Source organism: Pipra filicauda, unplaced genomic scaffold, assembly GCF_003945595.2.
Source record: "Pipra filicauda isolate LSUMZ 115617 unplaced genomic scaffold, ASM394559v2 scaffold102_size2360937_pilon, whole genome shotgun sequence".
NCBI lineage: Eukaryota > Metazoa > Chordata > Aves > Passeriformes > Pipridae > Pipra > Pipra filicauda.
Window position 1 is genome coordinate 680,947 of NW_024103463.1, and position 26,824 is coordinate 707,770.

A 26,824-nucleotide genomic window follows, 5' to 3' on the forward strand; every position below is an offset into this window, starting at 1 on the left:
CAGCTTTGCAGCTGAAGGCACAGACTGAATCAAAAAGCAGCTTTTGGAGAGACAGCAGAAAACTGCACTCCTCGTGTAACATGTGACCACCCGCAGACACCAGAGCTTCAGACACTGTGTCTCATCCTGAGCAGCCTCTGAGGCAGGGAATGGGAAGGAAGACAGCAGTTCTCTAATGAGGGCAGTAAGTCCTAATAACGTACACGGGAAGAGACTTATGAAGAAATTCCCAGTTCAGGTTCATTTATCACTGAAGAAAAAACCCACAACAACTGACAAATCACATCAGCACAGGCAAAAGAGGAGCGTGTTGCAATTGCTATATTGCAGTCAGTGCCGTGGGGGTGACGACAGCCATGCTGAACTACGCTTAGAAAAGAGGAAAAGAAGCAAGACTGACTGTGCCCCTTAAGCTCTGCTTGTTGGGCCAGACCAGATTACGTGACACAGGGATGTTCTTTAGTTCAAAGGTTCGTGAGAAGGTTGTGAAATCTCCTTTGACAGCTTCCAGAAACAAAAATACACTTGAGAAATACCCCATTGCCCCAGTTTCTCTCCCCAGTTACTAAACACATTGGAAGCCTTTACATAATGTGTTGACCCCAAGAATTCCAGCTGCTTCATGTAAAAACCATACTGGAAATAAGAAAAAAGCACTGACGAAGGTAGAAGCTTCTGCTCTCCTAGGTTTAAAAAATAAAAAATAAAATACCAGTTTTGAGGTATTTCCTACTAGTATTATCCAAATCAATCCCCAGGACTCACCCTGCATTTCCTACCATTGCACATCTTTGTTCCAGTACAATTTTCTCACAAAGCAGACTTGTAAAATATTTCTTTCTTCAGAATCCTATATATACTGATCAGAAGTACAGCAGAACTTTATTCTTTGAATGATGAGGAGCATCCAGACTCAGGATTTGGATATTTGCTTATAAAACTTACTTTGTCCTGTTTTTTTTAAACCTGTCTTCGTACCTAAGTAGGACACCAGTTTCATGTTACTGAAGGAGAAATGTCAGGATGGAAGAGACTTCCTGAGGACACTATTTGAGCAGGACATGTTCCACAGTAAGACCACCTCAGAAACAAGATTTAGAACAATCCAAAAGGATTTAATAATAATTAAAAAAAAAAATTATAAAGGAATTAAGCTGCTGTCCCATGGCTTTACTCTTGATGGCTATTAGAACAGCCTTAGTGTTCTTCCTGCTGCTCCTACCCCTTTCTAGAGGACACATGCTTTACCTCTGAAGCAGCAGTGAATAAAGCCATCAGTTTTGAGGACAAAAGGACAAACTACAAAACTCTGGGCATTTTCCTTCAAAAATACCTGCAATTAGGGCACCAAAGACTTTAACCAAACTGCCTGAGTATCGGTGTAAAAAAAAATACTATTTTGTAACTCGAAACTAGAAGCACTGGGAAAGCATTCTCACCTGAGCTGTAATCTTTCAGTCGCAGGTCCTTCACAGGTGTCCCATCAGGCCCTCGGAAAGCATTGAGAATCTACAGGAAAAATGAGATCCACTTCATCTCCAAAATCAAACCTCCAACAGCAAGGTACTTGCTAATGTACATTTCTCTCTCTCTCCGACTTCTTTTATTTCTAGCTCGACTCTGTTACAAACTGACACACTTTCCTGATTAAGTTCCGGCAGTACCCAAGAACTGTTACTGAGTTTTGAGAAGTATTTTGGGGTTTTGTTTGAAGTGAGCTCCATTTACACCACAATTCAACTGTGCAAAGGTTTATTACACTGGTCTCAGCCAGACAGTTCACCTCTGATCCTTAAGTTCAGAGATGTCCTACAGCCTTTAAGAAAATCAAAGTACAAGGGTGACTGTTCTGAGTCTTATCATCCTTTGAAGGACAAAGTTTCTGCCCTGAGTTCTCCAGTATCAAGCCTCAGAAGCTGATCACCATAGCTAACCCTAGCAAAAACTGCTCCATGTAGGGGTTCTCATGCCTGGAACTGTCACCAAACAGCAACAAAAAAAATCCCCAAAGTCCTAATTCAAAGTGGAAAATCTAGGAAGGGGAGCTCCTTTCATCTTGTAGCCTAGATCATTGTATGATTTTTTACTAAAAGTAGCAATAACATCTTTTCCATCTTTGTAAGATCTCCTTTAAGCAATTTCAAGTAACTAAGAACAAACAAGTTCACTTAGACACTAAATGTCATCTGAGCCCAAAATAGTAGTAACAATATTTGGTATATATAAAGCAGTGATGAAGTAAGGCATGTTAAAGAGTCTGGAGTCAAGGCTTCTAGCTAACAACACCCCACATGCGACTGCAGAAAAACTCAGCACTTCTAGACCCCCCCAAAAACCCAGAATAATCAGATAAAAGGTAACATTGCATTGACTTCTAAATCTGGATTTTCCCCTGGGGAAAATGACAGACCATCTGATCTACATTAACCAGACTTAAAAGTGGTACCTCAGAAACCCCTGATAGAAGTTTTTGGATGAGAAACATCCCACTTACATCATCCTTTGTGGCAGTTTCAGGCACTCCTCCCAGCCGAATGAGCTTGCTTGGCTTCACATATTTGGGACAGGTCCGGTAATCTTGGTCCTTGAGTTCACACAATCAAGATGGTTTCACAAATGAGAGACGGTGGCTCACAAGGTACGCAAGCAGTAACAAAACAAAGCAGGGGATAATTCAAAGGCAAGGGCCCATAAGCAGCCTGGCTCAAAGCTTTAACCCCTGCGTGAGCTTCAGGGAGCTCTTCACCTGCTCACCGATCTAGCTTCAGGAAAATAAAACAGGCAAATCATCTCTCTCTGCTTTCCAGCAGCGGGAGATTCAAATTCAGTAGCAGTTATTCAAATTCAGTAGTAGTTATTAACTCAGTAGTTATCATTACCTTCAGATTTCCAAGTTAACTCTGAAGGAAAACAAAGCATGCATGAGAACAGCTGCACGTAGGCCCCCCCCCAAACCAGCAGCTTCTCTCTGGTAGTGCTCATAAGCAATATCCAGGAGAAAATAACAAAGTAAGTTCTTCTGGACACCACTTCTCCCTGACATCATCCCTCCGCCTGGTCATTTTCAACTTGGGGACTTTCTGAACCAAATCTGGTTCTACATACTTAGCAATTCTTATTTGCCAAACTGCACTTCTCTTGAGAAGAGAGTATTTCTGAGGTAGAAAGGGTGCCCACTAAACAACCTGGAGCAGAGGATGATTTTGGAGAAGGATGGTGAATCAGGATAGAACTGAAGTGGTGGGATATGGACAAAGACGCCTCCCCAACTCCTTCCACTCTTTGGCCAACACGCGTTTAACAGAAACACCAATGGGCAAAACCACCTACCTGAAGGCTCTTATAGGGCCTAGAATCTTTGCTGGGTTTTCCTTCCGAAAAGGACTTGCCATGTTCATAATCAAACATCTGGTTCCCTGGCAGCCGGTGATCCACATCACGATACTCCATGTTCCGGTAATCTGTGTCTTGCCTTCCAAGGAAATCCAGGTCACCTTCGCCCTTTAACCCAAGATCAGAATCGGATCTTTGCTGCTCCCCCCCAGAAAGCTGCTGCTGTTGCTGCTTGTTAGCAAAGGTCTGAGGTTGCTCCTCTTGGTCCTGAAGAGTAGGCAGAGGTCCACGGCTATTTTGGAAATTGTGTGAAGTGTCATCTTCAAGACCCAGTCCAAGCGATTCCTCTTCTCTGGCTGGTGCTTCCGAGTGTTGAAACTCTCCTTTTTGGCTACCAAAGGGAGTTCTGTCTAGACCAAGTGCAGACTCGTCTCTCTTGCTGGTGCTTAAACCAGAGCCCTCTCTTTCCGCTAAAGGTACAGTAGATTGGTTGTGCCTAAAATCTACAAGGCTTTGATCCATGGGAGGCATTTCCCTATCTGAAAAGTCCATGGGAGGAGCCACATCTCTGCTCCTAAAATCCTGATCAGACCGGGACCTGTGCCTATTTCTGAAGTCTGACGACGGTGCATTTCTGTTTCTGAAGTCCAAATCAGAGGTGCCCACACCCCTGAAGTCCAAATCAGGTACATCCCTATTTCTGAAGTCTGAATAGGAATGGTCTCTGCCCCTGTAGTCTAACTCAGACATGTCTCTTGCCCTGAAGTCTGAATGAGACCCATCTCGACCTCTGAAGTCTAGATCATAAGACCCCCTACCCCTGAAGTCTGATGGAGGTTCATCCCTGCCTCTGTAATCCATATTATGTGCTTCCCTGTCCCTGTAGTTCATACGGAACGTCTCCCTGTTCCTGTAGTCCCCTGAAGGAATGTCCCCACCCCTGAAGTCCATAGGGGGCCCTTCTCTCTCCCGGAAGTCTCCAGAGTACATGTCCCTGCCCCTATACTCAGAAGGGGGTGGCTCCCTACCTCTGAAATCCATCTGAGACTCATCTCTGCCCTGGAAGTCAGATGGTGGGAAATCTCTGCCCCTGAAATCATGGTGCCCCTCCCCACCTCTGAAGTCACTACGTGGTCCATCTCTAGCTCCATAGCTGAAAGAAGGTTCCTCTCTGTTGGCAAACTGAGGATTGAGGATGCCTGAGAGTGCCTGGATATCAAAAGGAAGTGATTTTCTGCCAGAGAAGTTGCCAGAGTGTCTTTCTTGAGCAAGACTATCAAGGGAAGGAGGATATTCCCTGTTCCACCCGGGAGCAAACCTTTCTTCTTGGCTCCCACTGTAGAAATAAAGACAGTATTATTCATAACGTGCTTAGAGTCTGAAATCTACACAGCAGCACATTCTTCTCTAAACTTTTATAGAGCTGTGTAACAGTCTAAGATCCGCAGAAGATATTGATGTTTGGCAGTTTAAGATGAGGCAGCATACGACAGATGTGAGAAAGTAAACTTGGGTGCTCCCATTTCAGCACAATTTCCAGAAGCACTCAACAGGGAATACCTGCAATATTAATGGGTTAATGATGGTAGCAATCCACATAGTCCTGCACTGCACACAGCTCTGCAGCTGTCCGAGGTGCCGGCAGCTGGCGTGTGAGGAACCCCACGAGCTTAAGCTCTCCGGGCAGTATGGAAACAACTACACTTACACGTCATCCTGAGGCACATGAAAGCAGAGGTTACCAAACAGGCTTTATTGACATACTACAAAGACTCATTTATGCTTCCTTGTGCTGGAGTCCAAACTGGCAAACTGCTGAAAGCCACCAGTTCAGACACTGAGGATGCCTCACAGGACTGTGCCAACAATCAACATCCAAGATGTCCCTGAGCTCGTGCCTCCAGACTGTCTTACACTGAGTTCACAATACTAGAGCTATGAGCTCTCCCAATATCTGCATAAAAACACTAAGGAAGAAGTTTCCTCCTAAGACAGATTTTCAAAACCCAATGAGGCTTTTTGGTTGGTTTTTTTTTGAGATGGAGCTACTTGATTTTTCATTTAAGCGAGGCTCCAATATATTTTTTAAAAAAGAGAATAATACAGTATCAACACATTTTAAAATAACACCAAATGCTACCCAAAGCAGTGGACATTTCCTTAGCAACTACAGCAAGTCATGTTATACTTCAAGCTTCACTACAGAATCACTCACCAAGATTAATGAAACCATACACAGATTTCCTAAGCTGCACGGTCCATTTCACCACCATGTACAACAGTAATTAAAACTTGGATCAAGGACAGCATTCCCCACCCAATACATTAAAGCATGATGCCAATAAAATCCACTTAAAAATCAGCAGAACAGTACTATTGATATCATCACAAGACACAGTCACTCCCTCATCAATACCACTAGGACATGTTCTGGAGGATACTGGTTTTCATCAGCTTTCTCAACACATGACAGTAGACAATTATTTGAAGTATTCTTATTGCAGAAACCCAAGGTATGGCACGATCAGTACCTTTGTCACGCCGATATTCAAGGAACTGAGGTGCACACATAAGCAAAGGATGAAAGAATTATGCACAATAGAGGAAAATCCTAGGTTCTGGTGGCTCCATTTTTATACCCAGAGCCCTCTTGCAAACACAGGGGCCAGTAACGACCAGAGCAACACAAAATAAGACAAATATCATGCTGTGCAGGTCAGCTGCACGTGAATCTTTACAACAGTTCCAGGGACACTCAAAAATGCCTTACAAAGAAGTATGGGAATACAGACTTTTTGGAAGGCTATGTAGTGACAGGACAAGGAGGAATTGGTTTAAACTGAAAGAGAGCAGGTTTACATTAGGTATCAGGAAGAGATTCTTCCCTGTGAGGATGGTGAGGCACTGACACAGGTTGCCCAGAGAAGTTGTGGCTGCCCCATCCCTGGAAGTGTTCAAGGCCAGGTTGGACGGGGAGCAACCTGGGCTAGTGGAAGGTGTTCCTGCAAGGAGTTGGAATGAGATGTTCTTTGGGGTCCCTTCCAACCTAAACTATTCTGTGATTCTATGATATATGGACTTACTAAACTCGTGGAAAGAATTAAACTCTTCAGAGTTTTCATAAAATCCTGTGTGATATCCTGTGCAAGGAAAGTGCCAGGATTTTTGAAGTTATTTTCTTCTCTTACAGGTGTCAATAGCACATAGCACCAAAAGCCATATGGCACATCATCACCTTAGCTCACAACAGCTAAACTAGGTATCACTAGAAAAGGTGGTGTGGAGAAGGAACAGAACTATTAAAAGCAGTTGTTGGTTTAAAAACTAAATTAAAAACTTCACAGAAATGTAAAAAGTTACACTGTCAATTAACTGGCCTGTTGTTCGGCAATCACATCTAGCTTCACACAGACCTCACAACTTCTACCAAAATAGTAAACAGAGAGTTCCCATGGTTTATTGTATTTAAGAATGTTGCTGAAACTAACTGTACATTCAAGTGCTTACCGAAAAGACCCCGTTCTGTTGCCTTGTCGATGGTCTCCCCACATTTTGATCTTGTCTGGTAGGTTTCCAGAAATGGTTAATTCACTCTAGAAACACCCAGACGCCACAACCTGTTGAATAAACAACATGACAATAAGCTACAAGGCAAAGAACACATATCACATGAGAAAAAACACTGCTGGTTAGAAGGGGGGTGTGTAACATCTGATCGGGATCCACAGATACACAAGACCACACTTAGGCATGAATGAATTCAAGTGTCACGTTTCTCCACGTTCAAATTTGCAAGCGTCAAACAACTCCTGAAATCAAACTGTCAATATGGTGGGCAAACAATTTGATATCTGCTTTGATTAACATAGAGCTTTCCAACATACTGTGCTGTCTGACACTATTTGGGGTGCAGATAGAAATGTGAGAACGCCAACCATCTACAAACAACAAGGACCGCAGCCGAACAACAGTTTGCAATTAATGTTTAATCCAAACTATTTTTGCCAAAAGCTCTTTGCTGTTCAAGGAAATGATCGCTACTACTGGTCTGCCATGGGGACCCTGCCCTCAGAAGTCTGTAGATAACAGAGAAGGCTTTGCCAGTAAATCATGACAGGCTCTCCAACGCTGCCCTCATCAAGCTGAGTGACGCAAATAACACTTGCCTCAACAGAAATCTAAAATTTCATCCACTTCCTCCCACCAGTGGAGAAGGTGAGGATTTCCTGGCGATAACCAAAGCCAGGACTTGAAATAGGAAGTACTTCCGTCTTTCCCAAAAAAAAAAAAAAACAAAAGAGAAAAAAAAAAGAAAAAAAAGAGCCACAGCAGAGCATGGAGCAAACTGAGGGAAAAGGCAACCTGGCAGCCTCAAACCTGCTCTGGCCCATCCAGCTGTGGCGGTGCAGGAGGGTTGCCTGCCGTGCCACCAAACCAAGGCTGGGAGACCTGGGGCTCCAAGGTAGGATTATTTAATTCCAGTGGTTCAGGGCACAGAGGGGACAGTCACCACCAGGCCTGGCTAGAGCAGTTCACACAGAAGAAAAGCACACAAACATCCTGTTTATTCTCACTTCCAAAGGTCAGCGCTGCCGTACGGGAGGCAGGTCGGCAGAGCAGGTTATGACAGACCTCACACCAGGGAGTGATCCCAGACAGGGAGCTGGCAGCCTGTGCCAAGGAGCTGAGGGAGCTGCCCCACCAAGAGGGAGCATCCGCTCCTGCCGGGGGTCCATCACCTGCCACAGAAGACTCATGTGGGAGCCAGGGATGGCAGAGCCTGGTAAGCCTCAGGAACCAAGGGCGTGGAGGTTGAGGAAGGCAACCTGTGCAACCACTGCAGATCCATCCCCCCCAGCACCATTTCCAAAGGAACAGGTTCATTCAGGTGGCCACTAAAGTCCGAGAGTACTGGTCTGCTCATGTTTTACATGGCTCTCCATGCAATAGCAACCTCCTTGGTCCCAAGGATTTCTTCCATAAGTTCTATCCTATTTTCTTACTTGGAGGTGAATGTAAAAGAACCAAGATCACACCCTTCACGGCAAGGACAGGTGAAGGGAGATGGTTATGGCAGTCACCACTACAGCTGGCTGCCACCAGGCAGTCCTTTCATCTGTGAACTTTTGTAGCCCGCAGACCTGGCGTTTCTTGTTCTTCCCTTCTGGGTTTCCTCCCCCACTCCAGTTCTCATTAAGTCAACAACCTCACTGATGCTTAAAAAAACAAAAATAAAACCCCTTGCCAGCTGGGAACTGTTTAGACATAATATTGAAATTATCAGACGGGAGGAAAAAAAAATACCACTGGACAGATATCAGGCCTGGCACAGATCCACTGAGCCATTCAGCAACCTCCGTGGGTGTGAGGTCATGGTTCAATAACACAGGCAGCCACACTGGCTCTGACTGGCTCCCCGCTCAGCCTGATCTGCTCCCCCCACTCTGCCTTTGGCAATGCACAGGGTGTAAGTTCTTGCCAGCTTGTGCTTTTCTGGGTCTGCACCACGGATGACCCTTGGAAGAGAGTTATATTTAACCCGGGTCACTTCAGTGATATGCTTTACTATACAGCCCCACAAACCAAGGTGACAGCAAACTGCAGGACAGGGACAGAAGGGCCTTAGCCTGGCTTCCACCAATGCCAAGATCTCCTGAAGGTGGGCCCTGCTACAACTGCTCCAGAAAAAGCACACTGTGATGAGACACCGTGAGGATTCACCCTTCTGCCACAGGCAGGTAAGTGCCAGCTCAGCTCCCACCTCCCAGCTCGCAGGGAGATGCTGGGAGACAGGTCGGTGTGAGTGAGGCTGTTTCCAAGGACATCCCAACAGAGCCCGGGGCTGGGGCCAGGACAAGAGCAAAGCATAGAAAAAATCCACCCCTGTGCACAGGGAACTGTGCATCCATTAGTTCTGTCATACTTTGGTCACAACCAATTGTCTGAGGGATGGCAAGGGAGTTTCACACAGTGACACAGCCTGATCCAGTCACGGGAAGAGCCCAGACTGACAGCTCTTTAGGACAATAATGAGCTGTTACAATTACACGGAACTGTTCAGGAGGGCAGATGTTCATCATCTTTCCCTCCTCCTATCCCAGCTGGCTCTACTCCCCGCTGGCAAAGCCTTGGCTGCACTGAAGATACAGAAGGCACAACTAAAGGAGGGGAAGTTTTTTTGTGGTTTTAGTTCCTCCAACAACTGGTGGTTCTGCAACTCCCCCAGGAGAGTCAAGTGGAGCTCCGGATGCTCCCTGGCAATTACACCCAAGGACTTCCCCAGGACCATGCCCCTGCCCTCCCCAGCACACCCCCAGACAGCTCTGGGAACATTCCTCATTCCGCTTCCCAAACTACCTGTGCCAAGCCTTACAGCAAACTCTTGGATCTCTTATTCCAATTTACATACTGCCATGGGAAAATAATGGCATTGTACATAGGAATTGTCTGGCAGTTGAGCCAGACTAAGCAACTTGTCTTCCTCAGGACTAATTACAAACTTCTGGCACGGGGCAGAGCGTGAAATGCCAGCACAGCCCTTAAGCATCTCCTCACCAACTTATATCCAACTTCACACCTTATTTTCCATATCTGGGGGGATGAGGGTGGTAACTGGTGATGGATTGGGCAAAGTGAGGTTTCAAAAAGGTGCTAATTTCAGAAAAACACTCTGATATTCACAGCTTCTCTCCAAACAGATTTTGCCAAGAGGAAATCCAACACAGAACTACACAGGAGAACAGAGGAAGCAATTTGCTGTGGAACAACCTTCTGCACCCAGTAAAGTTTTCGTGAGGCTGAAGAAAGGAAAAGGCCTCTGTGAAATTCAAGTACTGCAGAAGGTACAAACGAAAACATTTCCCTTGGGAGGGAACTGCAAGAAACTAAGACAGCCAATTATATCTAATGTTAAAGTTGGAGGTCCCTAATTCAGAGGAAGTATTAAAAGCACATCACTGAAATCTGAAAGTGAAGGGAGAGGGAATCATTCTGGCTCTCATGGGTGTCAGGCTGGAGGATTTTAATGAAAAAAGGGGAAGTGTACGCTTTTGAGCTGTATGATGCTTCTAGAAATATGTATTAGAGACAATTAGGTGAAATTCTAACATACACATGTCCCCATTACTATCCTGACCTTGCATGTCCCAAAGGACTTAGTGAGCACATTTCCAGCTAGGGAGTGCTGGGAGAGAGTCTCACACTATCCCTGCTGGGATAGGACAGCGGATTCCACCTCCACCAGCGCTTCCAGAAGTAACACCACACACCAGCAGCAACACTAGACTCGTGTGGTGCCAAGTGTTTTAAAAGTCAGAGCATGAGAGGTCACTGCCATCACTCCCAGACACCACTTTACTTACAGCCCAAAATCCCACTTAGCCCATCCCTGGGGATTATATCAGCTAACACACAGCCCCCATCAGCTCCTTCCGCATCCCGGCATGAATCCAGCCCACTTCTGTCCATCCTTTTTACAACCATGAGCGTTCAGAGATGGAAATACAAATGCCTCGATGCAAAAAAAAAAAAAAAAAAAAAAGCCTTAATTCTGATCAGGGCCTCAGAACAACAACGAGATACCCAGAAACACCACGACAGCTGACAATGACATAGGCGGCAGGTCCCAACATTTCCACGTGGGATGTCCCATGTGAGATCCAGGGGCCGAGCTTCCCAACCCCACAACCCACATCCCACAGGGGCGTGGGGTCCCGATGAGGACACCGAGCTGCGCGCCCACAGCGCCAGGAGCTGATGCCCCAGACCCCGCAGCGGGGCCGCCCCCAGCCCTAGCCCATCCCCGCACCGCGGGTGACCCCAAAACAGCCCCCCCGCCATGCTCACGGACTCCAGAGCCTCACCCCCTCTATCCGGGACAAGCGCACCCCAGGAGCCTCTCGGGACCCCCTCGCCCCTCTCACCACGCTAAGTGAGCCCCCCCTTTACTCCGGGCGCCCCCTTTATCCCCCGGGAGCCCCCTCTCACCTGCTCCCGCTCCGCCGCTCCCGCCGCGCACAGGCCCCGACGCCGCCACGGCGAGAGCCCGGAACTTCCGGACCCCCTCCCGGAGCGCGGGGTTAGAGTGGGATGTTGGGAATTGTAGTCCCTGCCGCCCCGTCCCGGCCTCCCACTCTCGGTCGTGGCTGCGGGGCGCGTGGACTACAACTCCCACGATCCCGCTCGGCGCGCACCGCCTACAAGTCCCATGATGCCGCGCGGCGGGTCGCCGCGATGGTCGGGGTGTCGCCGCGGTCGGGGCCGGGACAGGGGGTAGGGCGGGAGGCGACCGCCCGCCGCCGGCTCCGAGCCCTCCTCCGGCCCGCTTAGGCCGTGCCCGGGGGGCTGCGGGGCGGCCCTGGGAGGAGCCGCGGAGGTGGGTCCCCGCGCGTTGTCCTTTGCGAGGGGTCCCGGGCCTGGGTCGTGTCGGGGCTGTGGGAGCGGTGACACCTCAGCGCTGGGGGGTGAAGGGTCACGGTGGGTCCGTGCTGGGCCGAGGGAGGGTCCTGGGGTGAGCCTCGCCCTCGGAACGGTCAGCAGGGTGTTGGGGAGAGGTGAGGACGGGGCCCTGATGTGCTCCCCAGAATCCTCCAGGGCTGTCACAGGGTTCTGGAGAGAGGGTCCGGCTCCCCTAGTTGAGGACGGGGCCATAATCTGCTCTAGGGCTATCACAGAATTTTGGGGGAGCTCGAGCTCCCTCGGGTGCAGCGTTACCTGATGCTGGGTTTGGGAGCAGGAGGTGTCCTGGAGCACAGGGCAGAGCCGGCACTCCATGAACTTCCCCCCCAGCCAGTTTCGGAGGCACAGGCTCCCAGCCAGCCTGCCTGCCTCCTGTTGCTTTCAATTGTGCTCGCTTTTGGGCCGGTTTTCCCCCGGGGAAGGAAGGAAGGAGCTGGGCTGGAGGCACAGCCGGCTCTGCCCGGGAGAGCTGGGGCTGTAGAGGACACTCGGCTCCCGGTGACGCCATCGGTGCCGGCTCAGCAGGAGTGTCACCAGCCTGGTCCCATCGCAGCCACCTAATCCAGGCCAAGAAGGGTCATAAAACCCGCCCTGTGCAAACATGAGGCCTCTGGGATCGAGGGTGTGCGGGACTTGCCCCATCCAGGGCTGTGTCCCTTCCCCCTCACTGCTGGGACCGGCACGGGGAGGCTGAGCGGCTTTCACGGGGGAAATTGGGGCCAAGCCTGGATGAAAGGTGCCGGGGCCAAGGGACTGGAAAGAGCTGGGGCTGCGTGAGAGAGGAAATCCTGCTGGATTAGAGCAGCTTTCCTGACGTCTCACCAGGGCTCGGTGCTGCCTGCTGAGCCAGCAGGATCAGGCCATGGGTGCTGCCATGGTCCTTCTGGACAGCAGAGTATTTCAGGACCCGCTGTGAGGGTGAGAGGACACAGAGGTGACACTGTGGGTCACGTACAGGTCCTGCCCCGAGGAATGGCTGCAGATGTCCACAAGAAGAAGAGCTGGGAAGTGCCCAATGGGTCCCTGGCGCCAGGAGATGGGCAGCACATGGAGCGGTCCGAGAGCCCCACGCCGGGGCTGGCACAGGGCACGGAGCCAGGTATGGGGCACAGCTCAACCCGGGGGAAGAGAAGGGGGGGGAAAGCAGGTCCTCATGCGGGCTGGGCCCTCTGCAGCCCCTCAGGCAGGAGGAAACAGGCCCACTGGCAACTCCGCACGAGCAGGACCCGCACCCCAGGGTGCTGCAGGATGGGGAGAGGAGGCAGGTCCTTGTCGTTTTTGCATCCTCTGCCCAGCGTGGGGGACACATGGACAGATGCTGCATGGCCCGTTATTCCAGGGGCGGGCCAGGAGGGAGCCATGTTTGTGCACACCCGCTCCTACGAGGACCTGACGAGCCCCGAGGACGGGGCAGCTGTGGCGCGGAGCCCGGAGGAGCGGCGAGGGGAGCCGGGGGAGCAGAGCAGCATGGAGCAGATCAGCAAGGACTTCAGCGAGCTGAGCACGCAGCTCACAGGCATGGCCCTCGACCTGGAGGAGGAGATGAGGCCGGGCAAGGAGGGGAAGCTGGAGCAGTCCCCGCAGACCCCCCGCCGTGACTCGGTGCTGTCGGGGAAGGAGGAGGAGGACGTGACCATGGACGCCTGGCGCATGCACCGCAAGCACGTCTTCGTGCTGAGCGAGGCAGGCAAGCCCGTGTATTCCCGCTACGGCTCTGAGGAGGCCCTGTCCAGCACCATGGGCGTCATGATGGCCCTGGTGTCCTTCCTGGAGGCCGAGAAAAATGCCATCCGGTCCATCCATGCAGGTACAGCCCTTGGGGGGGGGAATGAGATGGGGGTTTCACGACCTGCGTATCTGTGCACCTGCTGCCCTGGGCCACGTTAGCTGTCCCCAGGGGCACACTGGTGCTGGGGGGAGAGCTGTAGCCCTGGGAAGCCAGGCTTACAGGTCTGTCCCTGCCCCCCCCCGGGGACTCACTCCCAAGCAGATGGCTACAAGGTGGTGTTCGTGCGGAGGAGCCCGCTGGTGCTGGTGGCAGTGGCACGCACCCGGCAGTCGGAACAGGAGATCGCCCACGAGCTGCTCTACATCTACTATCAGATTCTGAGCCTGCTCACCTGGACCCAGCTGAACCACATCTTCCAGCAGAAGCAGAACTATGACCTGCGCCGGCTCCTGGCCGGCTCCGAGCGCATCACCGACAACCTGCTGGACCTCATGGCCCACGACCCCAGCTTCCTGATGGGCGCCGTGCGCTGCCTGCCCCTGGCTGCCAGCGTCCGGGACGCCGTCAGCAGCAGCCTGCAGCAGGCCAAGGCCAAGAGCCTGGTGTTCTCCATTCTCCTCTCTGGGAACCAGCTGGTGTCTCTCGTGAGGAAGAAGGATCAGTTCCTCCACCCCATTGACCTCCACCTGCTCTTCAACCTCATCAGCTCTTCTTCCTCCTTTCGGGAGGGTGAAGCCTGGACTCCTATTTGCCTCCCCAAGTTCAACTCCAGTGGCTTCTTCCATGCCCACATCTCCTACCTGGAGCAGGAGATGGACCTGTGCCTGCTGCTGGTCTCCACAGACCGCGAGGACTTCTTCACCGTGTCCGACTGCAAGCGGCGCTTCCAGGAGCGGCTGCGGCGGCGGGGGGTGCACCACGCCCTGCAGGAGGCCCTGCGCACCCCCTTCTACAGCGTCGCCCAGGTGGGCATCCCCGACCTCCGGCACTTCATCTACAAGTCCAAGAGCTCTGGGCTCTTCACCAGGTGAGGCCCTGGGGAACCATCAGGCCAAGGCTGTGGCATATGGAATGGGCCAAGCCTCTTCTCTGGGGGGCTAACGGGGTGCTGTGTTCCTGCAGCCCCGAGATTGAGGCTCCCTACGTGCAGGAGGAGGAGAAGGAGAGGCTCTTGGGGCTCTACCAGTACCTGCACAGCCGGGCCCACAACTCTTCACGGCCCCTGAAGAACATCTACTTCACGGGCCCCCGAGAGAACCTCCTGGCGTGGGTAAGGCTGTCAGTGGGTTTTGGTGAGCCTGTCTTTCCTGGTCTTGTGTGGCGGGAAAAGGGGGTGGTGGCAGGACACAGCACCAGCTCCATGGTCCCCAGGGAGGCCTCCAGCCTGTTTGGGGGTGAGCTTGCCCCAGTGTGAGGGAGGGACGGGCAGGGGTAGCAGCAGGAGCTGGTGAATTTCAGCACCAAGGGCTGTGCTATGTGCTGTCATGAACTCAGTGCTGTGGAGAAAACCCACTCTGGGTGCAAACTCCGGGGTTTGGTCCTCCCACTTCTGAGCAAACCAGATGCCACCCATTTAGAGTACCACCTCATGTCCCTGCACTGGAGCTCCTGTGCCTATTCCCAGTAGCCCATGGTGGGAAGATGCAATGCCAGCTCCAAGTGGTGCACAGTCCTGTTCCCAGCATGTATCCCATTCCTTCTCCCAGGTAACCAACGCCTTTGAGCTCTATGTATGCTACAGTCCCCTGGGGACCAAGGCCGGTGCCATCAGTGCTGTCAACAAGCTCATGAAGTGGATCCGCAAGGAGGAAGACCGACTCTTCATCCTCACACCCCAGACATACTGATGGGCATCACCCTGGGCGTGCTGCCAGCTGGGAGAGAGCCCCCGCTGTGCTGGGGAGCCCATTCCCAGGGATTCCCAGGCCATGTGTCTGGGGGAGAGGGCATGGTGGGATCCCAGAGCACAGAGAAACCCCCCTGTGGGACTGTCCAACCCGAATGTTAGAGATGGGGTGCATGGGGGAAGGGAAAGGGAGTGAGCAGGACTTTCTCAGCTGCAGGCAGTGCCCCAGCTGGGGGGCTGCCCTTCCTCTGTGGTCCCCCGGCTCTGTCCCTGGAGTGGGGCTGCTGGTACCCTGGGTTGCTGGAGGGGAGCAGAGGAGCAGAGCCCCCAGGTCCTGCTGCCTGTGCCTGACATCTCCTCTGGCATCCTGTGGCTGTGCCAAGGGTGAGGGTCCCCAGGGGAGAGGTGGGAACCCCAGTGCTGCTGTGCCCGCAGATGGCGGGTGACACTACCCAGGCAGGGGACAGGGCTGGTCTGGGGCACACACTGCTCTTCCTGCCCTGGGGGAGCTGGACCTCCCAAGTGCCAGGGAGTCCCTGGCAGTCCCACTGCAGGTTTGCCCCTTTGGCATCTGTATGAGCCCTGACCCTTCCCACTGTGGCTGTGAAAAGGATGTCCCTGGGGATGCTGGCAGGCAGGGTGGGTCAGCCTGCCTCAGCTGGGACAGCAGGGTCCTGCCCACCTCCCCATGAGGACACAGAGGAGCTCCAGAGAGATCTGGGGTGCCAAGGTGTCCATCAGGGTGTTTGTGGACTCTTGGTGCTGGCTCTGGGTAGTGAACCCTAAATGGGCAGCTCAAGCACAGCCCCTGGGAGACCCTGCCGGCACAGGGCCCTGGTGCCCCCCAGCCCAAGGAGGGTCTTCCCCTTAGCACAGGAGCACCTGCCCCCTAACCCAGCCCCTTGAGCCAGTTATGCTGAGCTTGCTGCACAGGGGCCACCTACTCCCCAGACATCCCCAGGCACTGGTGTGGGGCTGAGCATCTGTGAACTCCATGTTTTGGGGCTGTCTGGGTAGTGGGCAGGTGGCTGGGGCAGGTGTTTGAGGATGGCACTCTGACAGCAAAGGAGCTGAGAAGGACCCGGCAGGGCTAGCACAGGGATCTGCTCCTGTGTTTATCCTCCTGCCAGAGTGTAATCGCTTGTCTTTGCTCATAAACATTATATGGACCCTAAGTCAAGACTTGTCGCATTCGTTTTTGTCTGCTGGAGTGGGGGGATGACCAAGCTGAGGGGGAAGTTTGGTCCAAGATTGGATACGGTTTAGTCCAGCCCTGGGGACCCGCTGGGAGCCAGGAAAGCTGGCCGGGAGCGGCGTGAGGCCGCCGGGGCTGTGCTGGCAGGAGGCGGCGCTGGCTGGAGACTTGGGAGCGGCGAAATCCCCGGGCTGAGCTGGCCGGGGCCAGCTCATGTCGAAACCGAGCCGAGAGGCGCAGCCGGAGGAAGGAGCTGTTGAGTAAGGCCCGGGGCCAACGGAACTGCCGGGCCTTGCACAACGCGGGGCGGGAGCCTGGGAGGGCCGGGGCCGGCCAGGTGGCAGGGACAGGAGGGCCCATTTTCGGAGTGTTCAGGACCAAAGTCCCCGGCTGCGTGAGGCAGCGCCCTGCTCAGCTGAAGAAGTCCATGTGCAAAGGGACCCGCAGCCCCAGGGTCCGAGGGCAGCAGGGCACTTGGAGGGCAAATCCACGTATGGACCGGGATATAAAGCATCTTCCTGCATCCCTGGAAGTGTAGTGCTGGCACTTCCTGCCACCGCGGGGAGGAAAGGGACATGAGAAACAGAGTGGGCACAACAGAATTAACCCCCACGGCTGCCCTCGCAAAACTTTGGCTGCCTCAGCCCTGCTCCTGTTCCCCGGCTTGGAACCCTGGTTCTGAGCCCGCCACACCCCGCAAAGGCTGCCCCGTTCGCCTGGAAGTGAGCAGCAAACGCGGTGCTAGAGTGGGAGCTTTGGGGAAGCGACAAGTTCGATTCCATGTCTCAGAGTGTAGACCGCCCCTATGGCAAGGGAACTGGAATCTGTGGCCGAGGGTACCAACATGCAGGACCCCAGCCGTGCCCCGGGATGCCGGCAGCCGCCTCCCAGCCATCCGACGGCCACCCCGACCTGCGGTGGGCACCCCAGGCCAGCCCTGCCCCCTGTCCCGGTCAAGGGCCTCTGCTCCCATCCGTGTCGCTCTCGGGCACCGTGCCCACCCATGTCTGTCCCCCCGAGGTGCTCAGCGGGCACCCCGAGCTGCGTGTTCCCGAGCACCCCCGTACCCCCGGGCTGCGTGTGGCTGTGCCGGCCCTCGGGGAGCCCCCGGCGGGGCGGGGGCAGGACCCGCCCGCCCCGTTCCGCTCTGTGCCGTCCCGTCCCGCCTCGCCCCGCCCCGTCCCACCTCGCCTGCTCCATCCCAGCCCCGCTCCGCTCCGCCCGCCCTGCCCTGGCACGGCACGGCACGGCAGCGCCCAGGTGAGCCCCACGCCGCCTGGCACCGCGGGATCGGACCGCACCGCACGGACGTGGGGGCGGCAGACGGACCTAACGAGGACTCCGGACCCGGTGAGCCGCGGCGGGGCCGGGGGTGGAGGCCGGGAGTACGTCGGGGTCCCTGTCTCGGGAGGCTGGCGGGGGCCTTGTCCCAGTCCCGCGGGGATCCCCGGTCCCCGTCGCTGTCCTGTGGGCCTGGCAGGGTACCCATCCCAGTCCCTGGGAGGGGTTATTGCAGGGCAGAGGTGCCCCAGGATGACAGGCGGGGTCTGGAGGTGGCAGAAGGCAGGATTTCTCCCCATGCCACAGGGAGCTTGGCTTCACCTGCCGATCGTGATATTTGGGAAGTGGTTTGGTGTGGCCAATCCTCTCCTGGCAGCACCCCTCATCATCTGGCCCCTGGGGACACCAGCACACCCAGCTGTGTCAGTGCCCAGGGTCCTTGCTTAAAAACAGCAGGTAAAAACCTTCCTCCTTTATTTTGGCAGATGTGATGGTGGCCCATCCTCTGTGTGTTCCGACCCCACTGGGTGCTGAGCACCGTCAATAACCTCACAGCAGTGGCACTGCACAGCATGGGCCTGTTGTGCCTCGTGTGCTTCTGGCTGGTGCTCGCCCTGGTCCCACTGGGCGCCGGTGCCTGGCAGTGCCCCCGCATCCCATTCAGCTCCACCAGGAACTTCTCTGTCCCCTACACGCTGCCTGGTCTCGACGCCGGCAGCCCCATCCAGAACGTTGCTGTCTTTGCTGACTCTGATGGTACGGTCGCCGTCTTTGTGGCCGTCCGTAACCGCATCCTGCTGGCCAGTGCCGAGCTGCACCTCCTCTCCGTCCTTGTCACCGGCCCAGTGGGCAGTACCAAGTGTGAGATCTGTCGCCTGTGCCCAGCCACCACAGATGGCCCTGAGGACACAGACAATGTCCTGCTGCTGCTGGACCCACTGGAGCCGTGGCTGTACAGCTGTGGCACAGCACGGCATGGGCTGTGCTACCAGCACCAGCTGGAGGTGCGGGATGGTAAGGTGGCCATCACAGCCACACACTGCCTGTACTCGGCCACGGGCAACAGCCCCACATTGTGCCCTGACTGCGTGGCCAGCCCCCTGGGGACCAGTGCCACCGTGGTGGCCACCTCCTATGCCTCTTTCTTCTACCTCGGCTCCACCATCAACAGCAGCGTGGCAGCCCAGTACAGCCCACAGTCGGTGTCCGTCCGCAGACTGAAGGGCACCTTGGACGGCTTTTCGAGTGATTTCCAGTGGCTGACGGTGCTGCCGCGATACCGCGACAACTACACCATCCACTATGTGCACTCCTTTGCCGACGGGGACCACGTCTACTTCCTGATGGTGCAGCTGGAGCGGCCGGGCTCGACCGTGTACCACACACGCCTGGCACGGCTCAGCACCCACGAACGTAACCTCCGTCGCTACCGCGAGCTCGTCCTCGACTGCCGCTTCGAGTCCAAGCGCCGGCGCCGGCGGCGCAGCGGCGAGGAGGATGCGGAGCGGGATGTTGCCTACAACGTGCTGCAGGCAGCCCACACTGCCCGCCCTGGTGCCCGCTTGGCCCGTGACCTCGGCATCAACGACACCGACACGGTGCTCTTCGGTGCCTTCGCTGAGAGCCAGCCGGAGAGCCTGGTGCCACGGAAGAACTCGGCTGTCTGTGCCTTCCCAATCCGCCTCCTCAACCAGGCCATGGAGGAGGGCATGGAGAAGTGCTGTGGCATCGGGCACCAGCCACTGCTGCGGGGGCTCAGCTTCTTCCAGCCGGTGGAGTACTGCCCACACAATGTGAGTGCTCTACCCTGCGCCACGTCCGGCCTGAGGGGCCTGGGGGTCGTCTGGGACATGGGGAGATGGGGACAGCATGCTGGGAAGCGCTGGTAGAGCGGGGTGGATGGTGGGGTGGGGTAGGGCAGGGGGAGAGCAGCATCACCCAGGTGTGAGTCAGCCCAGCAGCCACCCACCACCTATTGCAGGGGCCTTTGTGCTCCAGCAGGCCCAGCTGCGCCAAGGAGGAGACAGGGTGCTGGTGGGGATCCGGTTGAACTCCCCACCTCACAAACACATCTCAGGACATGGGCGCACTGCTGCATGCCCTGCACTGGGCTAAACAGTCCCTCTCCTGGTGTGGCCTCCCCACAAGCACCGACTCCAGCCCCCGTGGTGACTGTCCCTGGATCCTAGCCAACCTCTCCAGCTTGTTTATGTGGAGGAGGGATAGGGAAGCTGCGGGGCCTCGGTGGTCCCCAGAGTGGATGCGTGAGGTGCTGTGAGGTGCTGGCTGCTCCTGCCTTGTCCCCCGGGCTCAGCCACCGCCTTCTCTGGGCAAATAAACCACAGGCGGAAGTGCAATTAGTCACCGGGGTTCCTCGTCTGCTGCAGCCGCAGGGCAGGAACACCGTGTCCCAGGTACAAGCCCCGGCATGGCCAGGACACAAATGGGTGGGCGCCCCAGCAGGGCCCCCTCGTCCCAGCACGTGACACGAGTTTTGGTGTTCTCAGCCAGGCACAGGGCAAGGTGCAGCCAAATCCCCTCCTTTTCCCACACGGAGCAGACAGCTCACTGCCGCTGACTCACTCTGCAGCAGGGCGAGCCCAGGGGGGACCCCAACCCCGTTTATCAGGGGTGTCCAATGGGGACACCGTGGCTCCTGGTGTCCTCCTTCAACCCCACACACCCCCCAAGCTCCAGGGGCCAGGGAGGGCTGGGGTTGGGGTGTGCATCCCATGGTGCCGGCACCCGATAACCACATCCAGATGGAGTGGGAGGGGAGGACAGGATCTGACGCCACACGAGGGTTGCGGGAGTGGCTGCGGATGTGTTTTTTTCCCCAAAGTTTTCCCAGCTTGGAGGGGAACTTGAGCAGTTTGGTGCTGCCCCAAAATGTCTCACAGCTGGAGCTGGTACCCACCTATGAGAGTGTGGGGAAGTCGGGTCACCAGGGCCGGTTTCAAGGCACCCACCCTGTGCTTGGCTGTAGGTGAACCTCTCGGCACCGGTGATAAACACCAGCTGCTGGGACCAGCCCACCCTCGTTCCCGCTGCCTCCCACAAGGTGGACCTGTTCAATGGGCACCTGGCCAGTGTCCTCCTCACCTCCATCTTTGTCACCACCCTGGGGAATGTCACTGTGGCCCACCTGGGCACAGCAGAGGGACGCATCTTCCAGGTGAGATGAGGAGCTGGGTGGGGTGGGGGTCCCAGTGAGCTGTGGGGCGCACTCAGCCCCACACTCTGCCCCACTGCAGATAGTGCTCCAGCGCTCCAGCTCCTACCTCCTGACCATGGCCAACTTCTCCCTGGGGGAGCCAGGGCCGGTGCAGGGTGCCATGGGGTCACAGAGCCACTCGCTGTTCTTCGCTGCGGGCAACAAGGTGAGTGGGGGGGCTGGGGGAGTAGGGCGGGCACTGAGCCCCACATGCCCCCCTCACTTCCACTCTCCATCCCCAGGTGTGGCGCCTGAATGTCACCGGCCCCGGCTGCCGCCACTTCTCCACGTGCCAGCGCTGCCTGCGTGCCGAGCGCTTCATGGGCTGTGGCTGGTGTGGGGATGGGTGCACGCGCCGCCACGAGTGTGCCGGCCCCTGGGTCCAGGACAGCTGCCCACCCGTCCTCACTGACGTAGGTCTGCTCCGCCGTCCCCCTGCTGCCCACAGCTCCCATGCACTCGGATGGGGAGGGAGGTGGCAAATGGGGTGGTGTGTGGTGGGACCCCCTCCCCATGATGGGTGTTGTGTCCCTCAGGGAAGGGGCTTTCTGGACCTGCAACCATCACTGGTCAGGGCTCTCAGTGTCATGGGTGCTTCTCCCACAGTTCCACCCCCGGAGCGCCCCGCTGCGGGGTCGGACACGGGTCACTCTCTGCGGCATGACCTTCCGCTCCCACTCGGACCCTGACCCCAACCACAGCCCCCCCGCTGCCTACCGGGTGACAGTGGGACAGCGAGGCTGCACCGTGCTGCCACAGGAGATCAAGAGCTACAGGTGTGTGCTGGTGCTGGGAGGGAACAGTGGCAGAGAGGGTTTTGGGGCTGCTCCCTGACCTGGGCCTGAACCCCAACCCTGCCCTGCAGACCCCTGCCCACCTCCCGCCGCAGGGAGTTTGTGGACATGCTGGTGTGTGAGCTGGAGCCCGGGGGGCTGGCAGCAGCGAGGGGCCCGGCCAACGTGGTGCTCACTGTGGAGGAGCCCGCCAAACCCTCTGGCTTCCATGTCCAAGGCTCCTCTGCCCTTGGTGGCTTCATCTTCACGGTATGGTCCTGCACTGGCAGTCACCCCAGCTGCCCCCTGGCAGGGTTTGAGGGGTTTGGATCACCCTGCCACCCATTCCACTGACCCCATCTCTGCTCAGGAGCCACGCATCAGAGCCCTGCACCCCCCGTTTGGCCCCCAGGGGGGTGGCACCCACCTCTCACTCCATGGCACCCACCTCTCCTCAGGGAGCAGCTGGAGGGTGATGGTCAATGGCTCTGAGTGTGCCCTGACCGGGCAGCCCAGGTATGCCCCTGCCCTGCCCCCACCAGCAAGCACAGTGGGGTCCCTGGCATGGGAACCAGCACAGGGAACCCCTGCAGTCCTGCTATCCCCTCCAACCATGGTTGCTGCATCCCCAGTGACAACGGGACAATTCAATGCACGGCTCCTGCTGCCAGTGGCCTGGGTGCAGCCTGGGTGGCCCTGTGGATCGATGGGGAGGCGTTCCCAGCCCCGCTGCCATTCCAGTACCGCCCTGACCCCTCTGTGTTGGCTATCATCCCCAACTGCAGCTATGAGTAAGTCCAAGGGCTCCCTTCCCTTGGGTGGGGGGACATTCCTGGCTTCCCACCGTGCTGGCTGGCCTGGATGAGCTGCTGGGGATCGCATGCACCCCAGGCACCACACACACCTTGGGGACCACGTGCACCCCAGGGACCACATGCACCCTGGGGATGATATACGCCCTGGGGCCCTGATACCTGCCCGTCGTAGGGGCTCGATGCTCACCATCATTGGCACCCACCTGGACTCCGTGTATCGCGCCAAGATCCGCTTTGAAGCCAGAGGTGTGATTACCAAAGCCACAGTAAGCACCTGGGTGGGAGGCCATCACCCCCTAACCCTGCCCTGCCCACCCCAGTCCCCTGGTGGGCATCATTCTGTGCCAGTGCCCAGCATCCCCCTGCCTGCAGGAGTGTGAGGACCCGCTGGCACCAGAGCGGCTGCTGTGCCGCAGTCCAGCCTTCCCCTTCAAGAGCAAGGTCGATGTGGTGCTGGGGAACCTGAGCGTGCTGCTGGACGGCGCTGACGGCCACTGGCTCTTCCACCTCCACTACTACTCCCAGCCCAAGATCTTCCCCTTGAAGCAGGAGGGCGGGCGCCTCCGCCTCAAGCCTGGCGATGATGAGATCGAGGTGCACGTACGTGGGGGCAGTGGGGTGAGCCAGGGCAGGGGGTCCCACTGCCAGGACCCCCAGGCTTAGGGCTCTGTGTCTGAGCAGCAAGCGGGCCTGAATGCCTTGGCCACCTGCATGAACATCACCATGACAGTGGGGGGCCGGGACTGCCACCCCAACGTCCTGAACAACGAGGTGACGTGCCGCCTGCCCCGGGAGCTGCGCCTGCCCCCCGCTGGGGCCCCCGTGGAGGTAGGCACCCCCTAGATGGGCAACCACCCCCCACGCCCCCCATCCCATCCCTGCTGAGTCCCTGCTCCTTCAGATCTGTGTGAATGGTGCCTGCGAGGCGCTGGGCTGGGTGCTGTCCCCCCCCACCTCGCTGGATCTGGCTGCCAGCCTGGCCCTGGGCATTGGCATCACCTTCATGGTCTGCTGCATCCTGGCTGCCATGCTGCTCCGTTGGTGCTGGAGGAAGAGGCGAGGTGAGTGCCGTGCTCGCTGGGCACACTGATGCCTCCCAGCCCCCCACCACGCTGCCCCCCACCCACCCCACTGCTGCCCACAGGGACGGAGAACCTGGAGCTGCTGGTGCAGCCTGGCCGCAGCGACCCCCCTGTCACCACCCAGCGCCCTGGCGTCGACTACAGGGAGGTGCTGGGTAAGTGGGTGTCGCAGGTGGATGGTGGGGTGATGGGTGCTGGGTGCTGCCAGCCCTCACCCTGCCTCTGCCTGTCCTGGCAGTGCTGAACACAGCAGGCAGTCCCAGCCCCGTGGGGACCCGTATACGAATCACCAGTGCCAGTGCTGGTGCTGGTGCCAGTGCAGCAGGTGGTGGATCCCCCATGCCCCTGCTCAGAGCCACATCCTGCTGCTTGGAGGACCTGCGGCCGGAGCTGTTGGAGGAGGTGAAGGACATTCTCATTCCTGAGGAGCGGCTTGTCACCCATCGCCACCGGGTCATCGGCAAAGGTGACTCTGCAGCCCGATTTGGCCGTGGCATCACCTACTGGCTCTGTGCGGTGCCAGCTTTGTGCCACCTGTCCCTGCAGGGCACTTTGGCAGCGTCTACCATGGCACCTACTCAGACCCACTGCTGGGAGACCTCCACTGCGCTGTCAAGTCCCTGCACCGTGAGTAGCGCCTGCTCCCATGCGCGGTCCCGCGGCACAGCAGCAGAGCGCTCCACAGCTCAGCTCTCGGCAGGCATCACGGACCTGGAGGAGGTAGAGGAGTTCCTGCGCGAGGGCATCCTCATGAAGAGCTTCCACCACCCTCAGGTGCTCTCACTGCTGGGGGTGTGCCTCCCCCGCCATGGGCTGCCTCTCGTCGTCCTGCCCTACATGCGCCACGGGGACCTGCGCCAGTTCATCCGCGCCAAGGAGAGGGTAGGGGGGTACCCCGGGGGGCAGAGGGTGGTGGGGAGCCAAGGTTGCCCTGCTCACCACTCCCATCCCACAGAGCACCACAATGAAGGAGCTCATAGGCTTCGGGCTGCAGGTAGCCCTGGGCATGGAGTACCTGGCCCAGAAGAAGTTTGTGCATCGGGACCTGGCAGCCAGGAACTGCATGTGAGTGTGACTGTAACTGCCAGATCCCCACTATGGGGTCACCCCGTGGGTCTGGGTGTGCCCAGGGGTCCCCACCTCAACTCGGTGTCCCCCAGGCTGGACGAGACGCTGACAGTGAAGGTGGCTGACTTTGGGCTGGCACGGGATGTGTTTGGCAAGGAATACTACAGCATCCGGCAGCACCGGCACGCCAAGCTGCCCGTCAAGTGGATGGCACTGGAGAGCCTCCAGACCCAAAAATTCACCACCAAATCAGATGTGGTAGGCACAATGCCTTTCCCTGTCCCCCATCCCCATCCCGCCTGCATCTCAACAGCAGCTCTCTGCTCGGCAGTGGTCCTTTGGCGTGCTCATGTGGGAGCTGCTGACACGAGGGGCATCGCCGTACCCCGAGGTGGACCCCTACGACATGGCCCGCTACCTGCTGCAGGGGAGACGCCTGCCACAGCCCTCCCACTGCCCTGACACGCTGTGAGTGGGGCTGGGGGTGGGCAGGATGGTGAGGGTTGTCCCGGGGGGCTGCCAGCACTGACTGGGGTGTCGGGGCAGGTACCGAGTGATGCTGAGCTGCTGGGCACCAGCACCCGAGGAGAGACCGTCCTTCACGGGGCTGGTGGGAGAGCTGGAGCGTGTCCTGGCCACACTGGAGGGTGAGCACTACGTCAACCTGGCTGTCACCTACACCAGCCTGGATTGGGGCCCCCCCTTTCCTCCTGCCCCACCGGGGCAGCTGCCTGATAGCGAAAATGAGGACAGGGATAATGAGGAGGAGGAGGAAGAGGAGGAAGAAGAGGAGGAGGATGCGTCCATGTGCTGATGGGATGCCCTGCACTGGAGGGACTCCTGGACCCCCATACACATGGACACACTCCCCTGAGGAGGGATGCAGCATGCAGCCGGATGCTATGGGGCACCTTCCCTATGGGATGGGTGCTGGGAGGCAGATGGGTGCTGTGGGATGCTTTCCCATGGCTCAAACCCAGACCCTGCTGGGTGCTCCCCACACTTGGTCCCATGCCATGAGGTGCTGGGGGCCTCAGTCCTGAGCTGGCTGGGTATGGGGGGACTCAGCCCCACAGTGATGAGGCTGTGCTGTGGGATTTGGGGCTCAGCCCCACAGTAGCAGGGGCCGTGGAGGCCCAAGTGGAGCCCCACCGGGTGCTGTGGGGTGGCCTGGCCCTCCCAGGGCTCCCATGGCATTTTCAGCCTGTTGGCTGCTCAAATCACTCATTAAAACATAAGTATATTTTTTCCCTGGCTGAGGCTGTGTCTTTGAAGGGGCCATGCCCAGGTGGGCAGCACCCTTTTCCCCCTGCCCGGGGAGGGAATGGTCTTGCCACCAACCTCTGGGGGCACCCACCTCACAGGGCGTGCAGGTGAGGGTCCACCCACCGTTCCTGTGCCAGCCACGGGAGGGCACCTGCACACCAGTGCTGGCGTGGCCACCCCAACACTGTCCCCCGGTGCCCACCATGCCGGGGCTCCCCTGTGTGCCCTGTGTCCCACCATGGCCCCCTGAGCTTGGGCTGTCTGGGAGGTTTTTCCTAAAAGTCCCCTTCCCAGCCACATTCAGCTCATGGTCAGTGTGGCTGTGGGGTGTGAGGCAGTGTGGGGAGCACTGTGCTCCTGGACATGGGGTGATGATGTCCCTGGGGCGCAACTACCTGGCACATGGGTCATGGTGCCCCTGGGATCACGGTATGATGGATGCCATGGAGCATGGGACTGTAGTGCCCATGGAAACACAACGCTCCTGAGATGATGGGTGCCTGGACATTGGATCAGGGTGTTCTTGGGATCATGGGATTATGGTGTTCCTGGCATTGCAGTGCCCATGGGACCATGGTGGCCAGGACAGGTGATCACAGTGCAGACACAGTGGCACCCAGCCCACCTACTGCTCCCCACCCTGACGGCCTGCACAGGGTCCCCGTGGCACACACTGCTCCGAGCTTGGGGCTGCTGTCTAGTGACCAAGAATCATTACCACCCTCATTTAACAATACCTTTATTGCTTCATCACTGCCCGTGCAG

General features: G+C 56.8%; 3 protein-coding genes across 4 annotated transcripts in view; 2 read left to right on the plus strand and 1 right to left on the minus strand.

The window, feature by feature from the left end:
* RBM6 (RNA binding motif protein 6) overlaps positions 1-11,350 on the minus strand; it is a 57,220-nt gene extending 45,870 nt beyond the window's left edge. Inside the window, exons 1-5 of the mRNA XM_039378195.1 lie at positions 11,320-11,350; positions 6,841-6,950; positions 3,331-4,669; positions 2,495-2,584; positions 1,440-1,509 (exon numbers count right to left, since the gene is read on the minus strand). Coding sequence (XP_039234129.1) covers positions 1,440-1,509; positions 2,495-2,584; positions 3,331-4,669; positions 6,841-6,884 — 1,543 coding nt within the window. The 5' untranslated portion in view covers positions 6,885-6,950; positions 11,320-11,350. The remainder of the gene's footprint in view (positions 1-1,439; positions 1,510-2,494; positions 2,585-3,330; positions 4,670-6,840; positions 6,951-11,319) is intronic.
* Positions 11,351-11,557: 207 nt separating this feature from the next.
* MON1A (MON1 homolog A, secretory trafficking associated) lies at positions 11,558-16,545 on the plus strand. 2 transcript variants are annotated; one of them, XM_027732312.2, is made up of 6 exons: positions 11,558-11,707; positions 12,748-12,889; positions 13,130-13,597; positions 13,781-14,546; positions 14,642-14,789; positions 15,226-15,366. In XM_027732312.2, exons 2-6 carry the CDS (start codon positions 12,763-12,765, stop codon positions 15,364-15,366), a joined length of 1,650 nt encoding a protein of 549 aa, XP_027588113.1. In that variant the 5' UTR covers positions 11,558-11,707; positions 12,748-12,762. The 2 variants fall into 2 exon arrangements, with proteins under 2 accessions (XP_027588113.1, XP_027588193.1); XM_027732392.2 differs by having other exon boundaries at positions 11,579-11,711; positions 15,226-16,545.
* Positions 16,546-18,413: 1,868 nt separating this feature from the next.
* On the plus strand, positions 18,414-25,638 carry MST1R (macrophage stimulating 1 receptor). Its single transcript, XM_027731923.2, has 20 exons — positions 18,414-19,634; positions 20,828-21,016; positions 21,096-21,221; positions 21,298-21,468; positions 21,662-21,831; positions 21,921-22,098; positions 22,199-22,344; positions 22,461-22,619; positions 22,816-22,909; positions 23,016-23,243; positions 23,325-23,471; positions 23,545-23,704; positions 23,788-23,880; positions 23,964-24,191; positions 24,272-24,352; positions 24,426-24,607; positions 24,681-24,790; positions 24,886-25,051; positions 25,125-25,261; positions 25,340-25,638. The coding sequence occupies exons 1-20, from the start codon at positions 18,414-18,416 to the stop codon at positions 25,605-25,607; spliced, it is 4,254 nt and encodes a 1,417-aa protein (XP_027587724.2). The 3' UTR covers positions 25,608-25,638.
* The last annotated feature ends 1,186 nt before the right edge of the window (positions 25,639-26,824 follow it).

Bases quoted from the DNA above. Each gene is read 5' to 3' on its own strand.
- MON1A (XM_027732312.2), top strand. From the start codon at position 12,763: ATGGCTGCAGATGTCCACAAGAAGAAGAGCTGGGAAGTGCCCAATGGG. The intron at 12,890-13,129 runs GTATGGGGCACA...CCGTTATTCCAG, and splicing joins GGCACAGGGCACGGAGCCAG to GGGCGGGCCAGGAGGGAGCC. The intron at 14,790-15,225 runs GTAAGGCTGTCA...TCCTTCTCCCAG, and splicing joins GAGAGAACCTCCTGGCGTGG to GTAACCAACGCCTTTGAGCT.
- MST1R (XM_027731923.2), top strand. From the start codon at position 18,414: ATGGGCCTGTTGTGCCTCGTGTGCTTCTGGCTGGTGCTCGCCCTGGTC. The intron at 23,472-23,544 runs GTAGGCACCCCC...CTGCTCCTTCAG, and splicing joins CCGCTGGGGCCCCCGTGGAG to ATCTGTGTGAATGGTGCCTG. The intron at 24,608-24,680 runs GTAGGGGGGTAC...CCCATCCCACAG, and splicing joins TCATCCGCGCCAAGGAGAGG to AGCACCACAATGAAGGAGCT.